This window comes from Urocitellus parryii, chromosome 10 (assembly GCF_045843805.1).
Source record: "Urocitellus parryii isolate mUroPar1 chromosome 10, mUroPar1.hap1, whole genome shotgun sequence".
Taxonomy (NCBI): domain Eukaryota; kingdom Metazoa; phylum Chordata; class Mammalia; order Rodentia; family Sciuridae; genus Urocitellus; species Urocitellus parryii.
In genome coordinates, this window is record NC_135540.1 from 49,478,828 (window position 1) to 49,494,142 (window position 15,315).

Sequence of the window (15,315 nt, forward strand, 5' to 3'; positions counted from 1 at the left end):
GCTATAGTAACTGAAACAGCATGATACTGGCATAAAAACAGATGTATAGACCAATGGAAGAGAATATAGAAACCAGAAATAAATCCAATTTATAGTCAACAAAGTCACCAAGAACACACATTGGAGAAAAGGCAGTCTCTTCAACAAATAGTGTTGGGAAAATTGAATATTCACATGCAGATGAATGAAGCCTGATCCTTAACTCTCACTAGTTACAGAAATCAACTTAAAATAGACCCAAGACCTAAATGAAAGACCCAAACTATGAAATTATGGGAAGAAAAGATAGGAAAAATGCTTCAGGATCTTTGGTCAAAAATATTTTTTGGCATGCCCCAAAGCACAGCCATCAAAAGTAAAAAATGACAAATGGGATTACATCAAACTAAAAAGCTTCTGCATAGCAAAGGAAGCAAGAGTTAAGAGATGGGAGTTGGGGGTGTATGCTTGCCTAGCATGTAAAAGGTCCTGGGCTGGGCCTCTACCACTACCAAAGCAAATAAGTAAGTAAGCAAATAAATAAATAAATAGATAGATAAACAAACAACTTATAGGATGTCAGAAAGTATATGCAAAATTATTCATCTGACAAGGGATTAATGTCCAAAATATATAGCATAAAACAACTCAACAGTAAAAAAATTACTTCTATTTAAACATAGGTAAATTATCTAAATATACATTTCTCAAAGATGTATAAAAAATAATATATGAAAAAATATATTCAAAATCACTAAGCATCAGGGAAATGCAAATCAACACTGCAATGAGATCTCAACTTACCTCAGAATGGCTATCAAAAAAGACAAAAACAAAACAGAACAGTGTTGCAAGGATGCAGAGAAGGGACACTTCTACACATCATTGGTGGGAATGTAAATTAGTACCACTGGTATGAAAAACAGTTTGGAAGTTTTTGCTTGTTTGTTTTCTCTGAAGAAAAAAAAAAAGTTGGAGGTAAATGGTCAATTTTACTTTGTGTTTGCAGTGCTAAGGATCAAACCCAGAACCTTGTTCATGCTAGACAATCACTCTACCATTGAGCTATACCTTCAGTCCAAACTGCTAGTTTTTATTTACTTAATAGTAAACTCACTCTTCTTTCTTCTCTTTTTAAAAGAAGTAAGTTATGTATAATATTCAGATATTTAGCGCACAGTTCAATGATTTTTGGCAATTTATATCCTGTGTAATCGCCACCCCTATGGAGATACAGAGCATTTCATCCCAGTAAACTCCCTTGGACTTCTTTCTCATCGATTTCCTCCCCTTCCAGGTAGGGACTGTACTATCACCTAAGTTCAGATTTGCGTTTTCTTCAATGTTACACAAATAGCACCCTATACTATGTATTTTTCTTTCTTTGACCAGCATAATATTTTTCAAATTAATCTGTGTCATTTCATCCTTTTTTCTGAAATATATTTTATTTTATATAGAATTATAGGATGATAGTTATTTTCTTGCAGTCTTCAAACGTAATATTCCACTATCTTTTGTTTCCATTGTTGCTGTAGAGAAATCTCCCAGTTTTGCTCGAGTCATCTCCCTACTGTTTCTTTGCAGGTAATCTACTTGTTTTTCTTTTATACTTACTTTAAAAATGAATGTTTTGGGCTGGGGATGTAGCTCAATGGTAGAGCACTTGCCTTACATGTGTGAGGCACTGGGATCAATCTTCAGCACCACATAAAAATAAATAAATAAATATATTGTGTCCATCTACAACTAAAAGAATATAATTTTTTTAAAAAAATGTTTTTAATTTTCTGCAACTGCACTATGAGATTTTTTTTTCTTGTTAGGGCTTCAATGGGTTTACTTAATCTGCAGCTTAGGATCTTTAATCAATTTTAGAAAAAAATTAGCCATTTCTTTTTCAAAAATTGCTTCTGCTCCATTCCCTCCTTCTTCTTTATGATTGTCTATATCCAATCAGGAGAGAAATTACACAGTAGGTCAAGCAAGAGAAGTTTAATGTAAATAATATATAAGAAAACTATATGTATACAACCAGAGATATGAAAAATTGTGCTCTATATATGTAATAAAAACTGTAATGAATTCCGCTGTTATATATAAATAAAAAAGAAAAAAAAACTCTATATGATACTAAAAAGCTGGTAGAGGATATATAAGAATAAACAAACTTGAAAGGAGTTCAGATCTTTTTGGAGAAGATGTAGTAGTTCAGCCTACTGTGAGTCAAAAAATGTTATTGGCTTAGCTAAGCTAAATCTAGTCTGGACTTGTTAGGGCAGCAATGGGTCACCCTCTAGATTAGAAGTAGAGAAGCAGATGGATCAGCAACTGACACTGTAGGCCCACAGTTCCCTTTCAGAGCTTTCAGGCTGCACAGGAGTTTCCAAAGGGACACTGTTTGGACCTCTGGCCTCAGGTGAGCTGTGCACAAGCTGTGCAAAGACTTATAGAAGAAATGATTATTGGTGCAAGAATCCCAATGCCACAGCCAGCTCTCTGCAGACAGTGAGAAAGTTTGGTTTTCTTGTCAAGAAGGTTGCAAGGTCTTGCATGTGAACACAGATTATGTTTGGGGCCTGTGGATATTTTACTTATTGTCTCCACACTCATGCCAGCCAACCCACAGCCCCCCACGAAAGTACAGAAATATAAACTTTCTCCTGTGATATCCTTCCACCTACATTTGCTGGGAAAGTTTAACATCATGCCCACTTCAATCTTTATTTTATCTTATTTTTATTTCTTATAGTACTAGGGATTGAAACCAGGGGTGCTCTACCCCCAGCCCTTTTTATTTTTTTTATTTTTTGAGACAATTCTCACCAAGTTGTCCAAGCTAACCTCGAACTTGTGATCCTCTTGCCTCAGAGTCCCCAGCAGCTGGGATTAACAGGGCCATGATAACTGGCACCTGCCTGTTTCAACAGAAATTCTTAAAGGAATTAAGTTATATAGAAGAAATAGTGAAAAGTTCACTTAGAGACTTAAGGCAGTAAATTGAACTCAAGTTCCAACTAGACATGTGTTAAACCAAGTCATGTCTCCCTTCATGTTTCTTGAACCTCTGCTAATTTTTCATCTCAGTGTACTACATTTGGAATAATTTCTTTCTTCCACTTCGCTAAACCTTTAGTTAGCTTTGTCTACTGGGCTATTGGATCTATCTTCTAAGTTTCAATTAGTCTTTTTAAAAATTTCTTGGAAGTATTGTTTTTGGTTATTTTTCAGTCTGATTAGTTATTTTTTAGTCTCTTGCTCTTTATTCATATTTTAAACTTGTCCTTCTATCTACCATAATCCTTAAGAGATAGGATTCTGGAAACTGAGTATCTAGATTTAAATCTCAACCTCTGCCATTTAGCTACTTTCCCCTCAGTTATTTATCACATAAATAATAAGTGTATACATTTGTTATAAAATTAAGCATTAACATATGTAAAGAATTCAGAATAGAAGTTGGCATGTAAAAAGTATTACATAAATATTGGCTATTACTGTCTTTTGTGCCTAATGTATTTTTTATTGAGGTAAAATTCACATGCCTTTTAAAATTTAACCATTTTGAATGTACAGTTCAGTGTCTTTTAGTGGGCCTACAATGTTACATAACCATAACCTCTAGAGTTCCAAGACATTTTTGTCATTCACAAAGGAGACCCTCTACCCACTAAGCAATCACTCCATTCTCCCTTCTTCTTAGCTCCTGGCAGTACTCTTGAGTATTAATATAAATGAAATCATATAGTATAGTACCCTTCTGTTTGGTTTTTTTCACTTAGCATGTTTTCACATCCATATTGTTTATAAGGTACATTTCTTTTTTGGCTGAATATGTCGTAGTATGGAAACATTAGAATTTGTTCAGTTTCCACATTTTGGTTATTGTAAATAGTTCTCCTGTGAACATTCATTTACAAATATCTATTTGAATGTCTGTTTTCAATTCTTTTGGGTACATACTTAAGAATGGAATTGTTGAATCATATTATAGCTCTGCTTTAACTTTTCGAGGAATTGCCAAATTTCCTTTTACAGAAGCTGCTCTATCTTTAAGGGTTTCAGTTTCTCCGAATTCTTAACATTTATTTTCCATTAAAAAAATTGTAACCACCCTAATAAATATGAAGTGATCGCTTCTGTGGGTTTCTTTTCATGTGCTTGATATCATGTGCTTTGATATCTTCTATGGAAAAAAGCATAATCAAATCTTTTCTAATAGGGTTGTCTTCATACTGAATTTTATAAATTCTTGTATATATTCTGAATATTAGGCCCTTAACAGAGATGATCTGCAATATTTTTCATTCTATAGACTATCTTTTTACTATAATAATGTCCTTGGACACACCAGTTTACAATCTATTTTTTCTTTGGTTGCTTGTGCTTTTGGTATATCTGAGTATTTAAGGAAATCAACAACTGATTTTCTTCTTAGAATTTTGTGATTTTAGCTCTTAAAATTAGGACTTGAATCCATTAAAAATACACACACACACACACACACACACACACACATATATATATATATATTTTAGTTGTAGTTGGACACAATTTTGTTTTTATGGGATGCTGAGGATCGAACTCAGGACCTCTCACGTGCTAGGCGAGCACTCTACCACTGAGCCACAACCCCAGCCCCTTAAATATATTTTTAATAACTTTTATCTCTTTTCTTATGTGGTGCTGAGGATTGAACCCAGTGCTTCACCCTTGCTAGGCAAGTGCTCTACCACTGAGCTTCAGCCCTGGCGCCTCCATACATTTTGAGTTAATTTTTGTGTGACTTGAGGCAGAGATCCAAATTTATCCTTTTTCATATACTTATCTAGTTGTCCTGGAACCATTTGTTGAAAAAAGTATTTTTTTTTCCCACTGAGTGGTCTTGTCACTCTTGTTAAACATCAATTGACCATAAATGTATGGGATTATTTCTCAGGTCTGTCATGGGCCTACAATTTTATCTTTATGCTAATACCACAGTTTATTATTGTAATTGTTTTGAATTTGGAAAGTTTGAGTCCTTCACCTTTGTTCTTTTAAAAAATTTCTTGACTCTGCAATCCTCTACAAAATTTTAAAACTTTTTTATTTCTGCAGAAATATCTTTGGGACTTTGACAGAATGCATCGAAGCTGTAGATTGTATTGAGAATCATCTCATCAATCTTCTAATCCATGAGCTCAGAATGCCTTTCCATTTTATTTAGGACTTCTCTAATATCTCAGAAGTATTTTATAGTTTTCAAGGTACAAGTTTTACACTTCAATATATTTATCCCTAAACATTTTATTCTTTTTGATATTAGTGTAAATGGAATTTCATTTTTATTGTTTATTGTTATAATACTAAAACTGATTTTTCTGTTATTTGGGATCATGTAAATTTGTTGTATTACTAACTCCACGAGTTTTGTGTGACTTTTTGGAATTTTTCATGTATAACATCATCTGAGAATAGAATTTCTTCCTCTCAATTTTGTATGACTTTTTAAATGTAATTATTTTTTATACCTTTATTTTTATGTGTTGCTGAGGATCGAACCCAGAACCTTGAACATGCTAGGCAAATGCTCTACTGCTGAACCACAACCCCAGCCCAACTTTTAATTTTTGCAAATAGGCTGGCTCCCACTCATAGTACTATGTTCCTTTATACTTTTTCTTAAAGCTGTAAGCTATTAATTTCTGAAGAAATTTTGCTTTGGTTACTCTACTTACATCAAGTCCTTTACTTGAGCTTTCTGGGGCCACTTACAAAAGATTTTGGGCTACAAATCTTCAAACTATTTCAAATTTGTAGAGCAGAATACTGTGCTAGAGAACCTAAAGACTCGAGATAAACAAATTTCTACTAGACACCTATCTTTGGGTGCATCCACTTTTGCTTTTTGTTGTTGGGACCATGAAAATTAATGCTCATGTTTACTAGGTACTTCAAAAGCATTCTCAAGGTGAAAGCTGGCTTCCTGGTATGTTGTTTCTCTTTTGGTCTGAATACTACTTTGATCTCTTCCCCAGCAAGTTGTTCAGGTTCATCATCCCTATGGACAAACTGAAACGTCTATTCCCTCAATGTGATTATTTTAGTTGTGAAGTTTCAGCTAAACTTCTATACTACACTGCACTGTTTTTTATGCGTTCGGCTTCTTCTTTAAAGAACAAAATACTTTGAGCAAAGTACCGTTTAGCTCATAGTCATTTCTGTATAAAAAATATTTTATTGACAGACTATAAAGTGCCAAGGAATCATCTAGTCATTAAAGATTCTTTCTAGAGCTTACATTCTGGGGTGCGGTTGCAGGGGAACAATTACATATAAGATGGATAATACGGAATTTCCCGTTATGTACTGGACAGTGGTGGTGCTGTTGGTGTATTACATAAATTATCAAGAAAAAGCACTTTTATGAAGTGACATTTGAGACCTACAGGAAAGGCAGAAGCCGTATCTGGGGAAAGACCATCTGAGGGAAAGGGAAAAACAAGGACAAAGTCCAGTGTCCAGGTCTCAATAGAGGTCAGGCTGAAGGAGTTGGGGTCATGGTGGGGCAAACGAATGATTAAATATGGGTCAGTGTGGGAAAGTTTCATTTATAGCCTTGTACATTTCCTTTTAATATTTGGCTTTTATTCTGCATGATGGGAATTTTAGGTTTGGAGGAAAGCCATTGCACAACCAGACATGCTCATGTTGGGTGTTAGGTGTAGAATTGCTGCAAAGTAGGAAGCAGAAATACTCGGAAGGCTACTGAAATAACCCAATTAAGAGATGGTGGTGCTTTACACCATGGTTATAGCAGTATGGTGAACCAGTAGATTCCAAATAAAAAATTTTACGGTAAAACCAAGAAGACCGCTATTAATTTTGACTAGGAGATTAAAAGCCACGATGCCTAGGTTTGGGGCCAGTTTAACTGTTTACATTCACTCAGGTTCTATAAGAGGAGGTAGGTGCGCATCTCTGAGTAGAAATCTGGCCACTTCTAGATGACTTTGAGATAGCCACATGCCTAAGAAACTGTTGAGTTCAGAAGTTTCGGAAAATCAGCAAATAGACTGTCAAATTTGTGAAAGTGAATTTTTTCCCCATAAAACCATTCTTTGTATTAATTAAAAAAATAGAGCGTTATTAAAATCTCATTCAGAAACAGCATGCAGGTTTGGAAGAAATAATTTATGACAATGAGACCTTAGTGAAAACAATCCAAGTAAAATAATTATGAAACACTACGCATTTGAATTAATAAAATTCTTAAAAATATAAGGCTTGGAAAGTTTAAGTTAGAAGTAATAATGCAGGGGCTGGGGATTTGGCTCAAGCGGTAGCGCGCTCGCCTGGCATGCGTGCGGCCCGGGTTCGATCCTCAGCACCACATACAAAGATGTTGTGTCCACCGAAAACTAAAAAAAAAAATAAATATAAAAAAAATAAAAATAAAAAAAAAAGAAGTAATAATGCAAATAGTGATCACTGTGTTCTAACAGCTAACTTCACATGCATAGCCTTCAGGGAACTTTTTGATCTTAACATTTTTGTTGTGGTGATGGACTGTTGTCTTAAAACCCTGTTTCTAAACACCTTTACCACCCCCCCCCCCATTACATTGGGAAAGCCCAAGAAAAGCTTTAACAATGCTTAGTTTAGGGTACACTTAATGTTAAATTCAAACACTGTCCACATTGGTGGGATGAAGGGGGAAGTTGCCCAGTTTTAAATGAAACCTGGGTTCAATCTATCTTGCAGATAGATCTTTGGAACTGGTTCTTTTTAATACTTAACCACTGGTTGAATTATGTGTAGCAAAAATAAATTCCCAATCTTTACCATGCATGGAACCATCTGGAGAACTTTTTATACAAGCTACTGGGTTCTACCTCACAGTTTAAGTACAACTGGGACAAGACCCAATAATTTCAAATGATGCTGGTATTGGTTCTGAGTCACTTTAAAAACCATCACATTAGTTCTTCATAGACCAGTCTATTACTACTGTTTTAATGTTCAAAATTGAGCTCACACACAGTATTAAAGTTTAAGTGTGGACTTCATGTTCACTGGAATTACCAAGTAAGACCAACTTGTCTTTAAACACAGATTTTAATGATAACAATTCCTTTAAGCTCAATTAACTTCAGCTATTACAAGTCTTATGCAGATGTCACTATTAAGACAACATTAGTGACTTGCACTGGGTTCCTCATAGAAGACAAATTCACTTATAAGTGTAATCAACAATCATTTAACAGTTTTGTTATGTTAACACAAAACATGGCTAGTTTGAGTTACACCCCCCCCCATCACTAACACAGCATGATCAGTATACTTCAAACTATTAAAAAAAAAAAAAGTGAGTGTTTCACTACCCCTGAGACCACTATGTTAACTGTGGTTCATACTTTTAAATGTGAGTACACCCACACAAGGAAAACAAACTAATCATTTATTAAAAAAAAATCTGATTATCACATTGCAAATCTTCCCAGGGAAAAGAGTGAATCACTTAGCATGTAAATTTACCATTAACAGGTCAACTGGACTCATAATCTTAAGAGAAATTCTAAGAATTTAAGAAATTAAAAGTTTATGCATTAAAAGATACAGTAAATACATAGAAATGGTCCAAATCAGTATTTAATCTGCTAATATTCATTTCAGTCCTACACATGGCACTAGTAATGTCGAATTACTGGTTTGGATGGGGGAAAAAAAGAACAAATTCTTTTATTCTTTTAAAAGTTCCATCGTAGATGATCCCAAGTCTAGTGTCCATACATTCAAAAATGTTGGTTTTCCAGGTACTTTAAATTACTGTTCTCTTAAACCTGGAGAAGCCTTTATGGCTTATTCCCTTAGAAGCGACATACGAAATATTGTATAAAGCATTAAGTCAAAGATAAAGAGAACTGGACATATCCACTAGTTATCATTACAATCAATGGTTTAAGTCATCTCTGTAAATACTTAAGGTTGTTCTAGGCTAAAAAATATCAATGTGAAAGCCCATTTAAGATCCACTGCTTACAAAAGTTTTATTAGTGTTTTGGCTTTCAATAAATATGCCTACTAAAGCTGTTATTTTTGAGAGCACAGGAGTTTCAGAAATAATTGTTTTTTAAGAACAGAGCCAAAAAGCAGTATTTCTTACCTTGTGGAGCAGTTACTAGTTTCTTATTCATAATTTGAATCCAAAAGTTTTAACAGCATGACATCTACCCTGAAGAACCCACAATTTTTAAAGCAAAAGTTAAAATAAAAAAAATTCACTCATTGGAAAAAATTGTATAGCTGGATTGACACTTCCCAATGAAATGCTTATTACAGAATTAACAAAGCCAGAATATCTTCAGAAGGCATGCATTTCACTTCCAGTTTAGATAAGAACCTTAAGTCAATAAATCACGTCCAAACTACATATTAAACCGTTTATAAAAAATTAAGCATTAACATTTATTTCTAGCTTTCCACCTGTGTGTGCAGACAAGGAATAAGACTTGCACACAAGTGTAAGCAGTGCAAAAAATGTGGAAGTGGAGATGTCACGTGCTAGAAATACAGGACTTTAATAAAGCAATGGTTAAAATGAAATAACTAAGAAAAGAAGCATAACTACAGGATCAGAATTAGGAAGGGTGAAGAATGGTAATGCCCTTGTTACCAAAGAAGTTTAGTGGCACAGATAGCACTTGTCAAACAAAAAATCCAATAGCATTGACTTTTATTCGTTCATGTTAAGTCACCTGAAATGATATTTGTTGCATTTAAATGCTCATTAATGTAAATGGCTGAACAAATCCATTTCAATGGATACTCAATATCCCAGTTAAGTCACTTCAACACAGCCTCATGACAACTCCCACACCAAAACAGTACTTTATTTTGTAAATTTTGACCCATTATTACTCCCATTTTTTTTTTAAGCTGTCAAGTGTACACGGTGAAGAGAAATTTGTTAAGATTGGTGATGCACCTGGAAAATAAATTTCTTAAACTCCATATACACGTTTCAAAACTGCTGGGTCCCAAGTCCATTTATGAACTCCAGGGCTGCCAGTATCATGTGCAGCATATGAAAACTACACTATTTGAATAGCTTAATTCTGCATAAATCAGGTCAAGCAATGTGTCAACCTGTAACAGACTGTGCACTTTAACTGAACATGGCAAAATATTCACTTTTGAACTTTACATCATCATTTGATGTCAAACAATGAAGCAAACCCCAACAGTATATACAAAAACAGCTTTGCATTTACAAAAGATTGTTTCCCATACTGATTAATCCAGGCAGCTAACTCATTGGTTTATGCAACTTTATTGAAGAAAAATAAATCAATTACTAGCAGAGCTATTAGTTGATCACTCATCCATTGACAACTTGCATCATTTATTCAGTGCTATATTAAACAGTGTATTGGAAGATAGATTAACTAATAGCTCCAAGCCTCCTAACAATTTAAATGAAAATTACAAAATGTTTTGAGACCCTATTTTGGAATACAAAGGGTGTTTGACTTCCAATTTCCATTCTCTGTAGAACAAGAACAGGTCATTCCTTTATTGACATGCATAAAATACATCACATTTTCTGTTCTGCTGATGCTATAAATTCAATACCAATTCTCCAGCCACATCAGTTATGAGCATAAAGTATAACATGTAACCTCAAATCTCTAACAGTGGAAGGTTTAAACAAAATGGATGCTGCTAGAATAATGCTGCTTCCTTTGATGTGACAACTGAGCATCCATCTCCCTCCCCCTCAGATGATTTCTTCAGCATGTTAGAGCAGTGAGGAATGGTTTAGTCTCATAACCAAGTTAGAGTGAAGACATTGGCCACATAATACACATGCTCCATTTTTTAAAAAAATTCTGAATCTTGGGCAACTGTTCTCTTGTAACTACTTTACAGTTTCTAAAAGCAGTTATTGTCCAAAGCTGGAAGAACTTAAGTCTTCTCAGATGAGCATGTGAATGAATGGAGGGAGGTAAACAAAAAATAAAATTAAAAAAGATGAGGTCTGATAGGGGAGCAGCCGGATAAGAAAAATCAAAAAAGGAACAGTAATTTAAAGTTTATTCCAGCTATAATGCAGGTTATTCTGACTTTAAGGTAGCATCACATGGCATACTTCTGAGTCCATTCCCGAGATATTCTGTTGTACCTATAAATAAAGAAAAAGTTACTTTAATAAGTTAAAGGAAAAGATTACTGTTTTTAAAAGGAAAAGATTTCTATTTTACCTACAGACTCATTATAAAGCCATCTGTAATGGCTATGATTAGAATAAAACCAACAAGGGAAAAATAGCACTGGCACCCAAAACAATATGGGAAATGAGAACTGAATGCTTTCAAAGCAGTATTGTTTTAATAAATGTAGGAGGGCTAACAAAAACCAAAGACTTTTTCTCCATCACTGAGCTAATGGTCTATCAGAAATTCTAAAAATTGGTTATCATTACAACAATTTTTTTAAAAAAATATTTATTTTTTAGTTATAGGTGGACACAATATCTTTGTTTTACTTATGTGGTGCTGAGGATCAAACCCAGTGCTTCACGCACGCTAGGCTAGCACTCTACCCCTGAGTCGAAACTCCAGCCCATTACAACAAATTTTAACAGAGAAATTGTTTTAGTTCACAGATGTTTGTCACATAGAATACATATTCTGTACATCAACAAAAATTTCCAAAGCTAGAACCAAACATGTACTATCACTAAAAAATTGTTATCTGAAACCTAGACCTGAGAAGTTACTTGGGCATGGGTATAACCACAAGAGAAATCTTTGAAACATAGGCAGAACAGACAGATAGTGGGCAGGCTGATAAAGAAATTTAACAGTGGATGGGTATAAGTGGTCGTGCTAATCAGAACCCACATGTGTTACTTTTAAAAATTCTGGCGATTGGTGCTACTAAGCCCAAGTGAGACCTGCCAAACTGGACATCTTTGTTTAAAAAAAAAGTTCCACAGATAATTCACCTGTGAACTAGGGCTACTGCTGAGGAAGACTGTTAATATTAACACACACTATTAATCTCTCCACAGATAACAATCATGCCAGAGGCTACTTACCAACAAAATATAGTGATAACCTTAAAAAATATACATCAAAAGGCACAGAACTTTTAGACATATATTTAATTTTTAAAAGATTACTAGCTTCATTTAAACTAAGAACTAAATTCAACTATTTTTCTATACTTAAACAGATAAAAGTTTTTTCTACCCAATTCCATTATGCTACTAAAGAGATATTCTCTTCAAAAGCTAGCACTTTAAATCAAAGGCTTTAGTTTAGCATACAGGGAGCCACAAAATACAGCTGACATTAATGCATGCTTGTCAGTAATGAACATTTAGATTAGATGCTTAGGCTTTCAAGTGTTTTTCCCTTATAATCCTACCTCCTGGCAAAATTTGAATAAAATCACCACATTCCATATACTACTGGTACATTTTCAAGCTAAAAATTTAACACCATGGTAGTTTGATACTCTTAAACTTCTACTTCTTAACTAATGCTATGTAACTGCTTTGCCATGCAAGAATATTTTCAAACAGTACTGACTATGAGGTATACTTTCACGCTAAAGAGAGCTCAAGCAGTTAAATGTACAGTTTTCAGAAAACTGCCACATCTGTTACCTTTTGTTAGTTAATACAGTGCCTTAAAGCATGCAGCACTCAAGTGCTGGCAGTTCCATGAATAAGCGCACCATAGAGTGCAGATCCTCTTACCCTACAACATAGCGTATTTCTCTGTCCACTCTCTTGCTAACCTATTGTACCTAATTGAACAAGTACACTTAGCATTAATTATAACATACAACAGTTACAATGGTTAAGTTGAACACAAACATAATTCAAATATCTGAGAAATTTAGAATCAATTTTTACAACAGTACTAATATAATTTTATTAAAACAAAACAAAACAAAACAAAAAAACTACACCTGGGTGAAGAAAATGTGATTTCTTCCCTCAAACTTGAGAGTAAAATGACAAAAGTGCTTAATGTATTAGAAAAAGAAAACCTGAAGGGGTTATTCATTGTCACATATACTGAAATCTGGGTTTTAAAAAAAAAAATAACGCATTTTTAATAACTAGATTGGGGCACATTTTAACTATTATCTTACCAGAAAACAAGCATCAAGTCTTCCTGCAAGCGCCACAACTTACAACAGAATATAAGCCTGTCTCATTAAGAACCTTTTAATAGCTTTCCTAATACTATTGCATACTTACTTATCTCTGTCTGTTTTATAGATCCGTGCAATCTCTGGCACTAAAGGGTCATCTGGGTTTGGATCACATAGCAGTGAACAAATGGATAAAAGAACTGTAAAGAAAATAAATGCATGTTACATGATAGCATCAGGAGTTTGAATAATTGTCAACAGAACTTTAGAATCTGCACTACAAACTTTATTTCCTCAAAGGTTTTTGTCTCCTTGTCTCTATAAGGTAGAGACCACATTCCCAAGAGTATTGGTAAAATAATGCCAAGCTCTCATGGACAAAGTGAGTCTTCACAGTTCTAGTTATTACTTGACCTTTTAACATACCAACAGTAGATGATAGCACTATGGACCATAGACGTCATTCATTTTGAGTACCTGTTATGTGCCAGTCAGTAGACAGGTATTGTTATGAGACTATAAGATCAAAATGCTTAAAGCAGCAGCATGAGAAAAAATTAACCATCATGTAAATGAAAAATTTTTGTTGACAGAAGGAAATACAATTTATTTCAAATCCAAATGCATGGGGGAGCATATAAAATTACACAACAGAGAGTACCCAGCTACATAGTAACTTACAATATTAAATTACGACTGATGTGATAAAATAATAATTTAGCAAATAAGACTGCCAAAAAAGCAAGTCACTAAAAGACAAACCACCAATTCAAATTGCATTTATAAAAAAAGTTTTCAGCATCAGAATACATCTCAGATGGGGCTAGGGTTGTGGCTCAGTTGTAGAGCGCTTGGCTCGAATGTTCAAAGGCACTGGGTTGATCCTCAGCACCACGTAAAAAAATAAAATAAAGTTATTAAGTCCAATTATAACTAAAAACTTTCACTTTGCACTTACCAAACTTATAGTTTATTCATAAAAAGTTATGGTGTACGACTATCTTAAAATATGCTTAAGTCATAATTAGTATCATTAAAAACCTAATTCTATGTACCTAAGGAATGGCAAGTTAACACCCAAAACTGAAACTAAACTAAAAAGACATACTTTCTTCCCTCTCTTAAGAAGTTTTGTGCATAGGTGATTTTTGTGGGGTGAAAAAGATATAAAATGCTTCCAGAGTCACTCAAAAAAGAAACAACTTAAAACCCAAACCACTCTATTGTGACATTCCTGCAGCATGGACAACCTGTTAAAGATATGTCACATAATAAACTACCTACTCAAAGTAGATCCAAACTGATCCAGAGACTTTCCCAAGATTCCACGGTTTTAGACTAACAATCCTAGGTAAGAAACACCTAAATCAAGGTTCCATAACATGTGACTAGAAATTTATTTAAAGGGAACTTATTAGGCAACTTTTCAAACATAATCTCTTTAACCAACACTGATAAAAGAGTAAAAAATAATGTAAGTCTAATCCCTTCTAACCTTATAATCACAATGTTGAAATAAAAATACTCAGGTAAGTAGATTTAAGGATTCAACTCCTGGTAATTATTAGAACATCAGAGTAGCTCAAGTTTATTCTACAAGTATTTTACCTTTAGAAATAGTTAAAGCAGGAGACCATTGTGATCTTAGAATATCAAGACAAATGCTGCCATTACTGTTAATATTTGGATGATAAATTCTTGTTGTAAATGCAACCTAAAACAAACAAAAAAGACCTAAGTATTTTATCCAAATAAAAACAAGCATTCTAAACTTAAAACTTTAAAAGGCTTAAAATATTACAAACTGAATCAATACAACTTAATTTATGTACATAAAATTACCAAAAATTATCAAAACTGACTTTTACATTCTGACCATGAACCCCAAGTGATTCCTTCTTTTAATTAAAATTAAAAATATAACTTTGGGGCAAAAAATTTCATTACTAAAATATGCTGAAAAGTTCTGAAGATTAACTGTTTTTAATTTATTATTGAGTAGTGGAGATTTAACCTAGGGGCAGCTTGCCACTGAACTATATCCCCAGCCTTTTATTTTGAGACAGGTCAAATTGCTTAGGGCCTTGCTGAGTTACTGTGGCAGGCTTTGAACTTGTAATCCTACTATCTCAGACTCCTGAGCTCCTAAGATTACAGGTGCATACCACTGAGCCCTACTGT

At 34.0% G+C, this 15,315-nt stretch overlaps 1 protein-coding gene and 1 non-coding gene across 5 annotated transcripts in view; both read right to left on the reverse strand.

Annotated features, from left to right (window-relative positions):
• Positions 1-4,543: 4,543 nt before the first annotated feature.
• Trnaa-agc (transfer RNA alanine (anticodon AGC)) lies at positions 4,544-4,616 on the reverse strand. The gene has a single exon. It is a non-coding gene; the product is annotated as a tRNA-Ala (tRNA).
• A 5,064-nt stretch (positions 4,617-9,680) lies between these two features.
• The window catches only part of Ube2d3 (ubiquitin conjugating enzyme E2 D3), a 30,836-nt gene continuing 25,201 nt past the window's right edge, over positions 9,681-15,315 (reverse strand). For all 4 annotated transcript variants that reach the window (XM_026398124.2, XM_077803164.1, XM_026398122.2 and 1 more), the window contains exons 6-9: positions 14,743-14,848; positions 13,241-13,334; positions 12,731-12,780; positions 9,681-11,146 (exon numbers count right to left, since the gene is read on the reverse strand). In XM_026398124.2, the coding sequence (XP_026253909.1) occupies positions 12,732-12,780; positions 13,241-13,334; positions 14,743-14,848 (249 nt within the window). In that variant the 3' untranslated portion in view covers positions 9,681-11,146; position 12,731. The remainder of the gene's footprint in view (positions 11,147-12,730; positions 12,781-13,240; positions 13,335-14,742; positions 14,849-15,315) is intronic.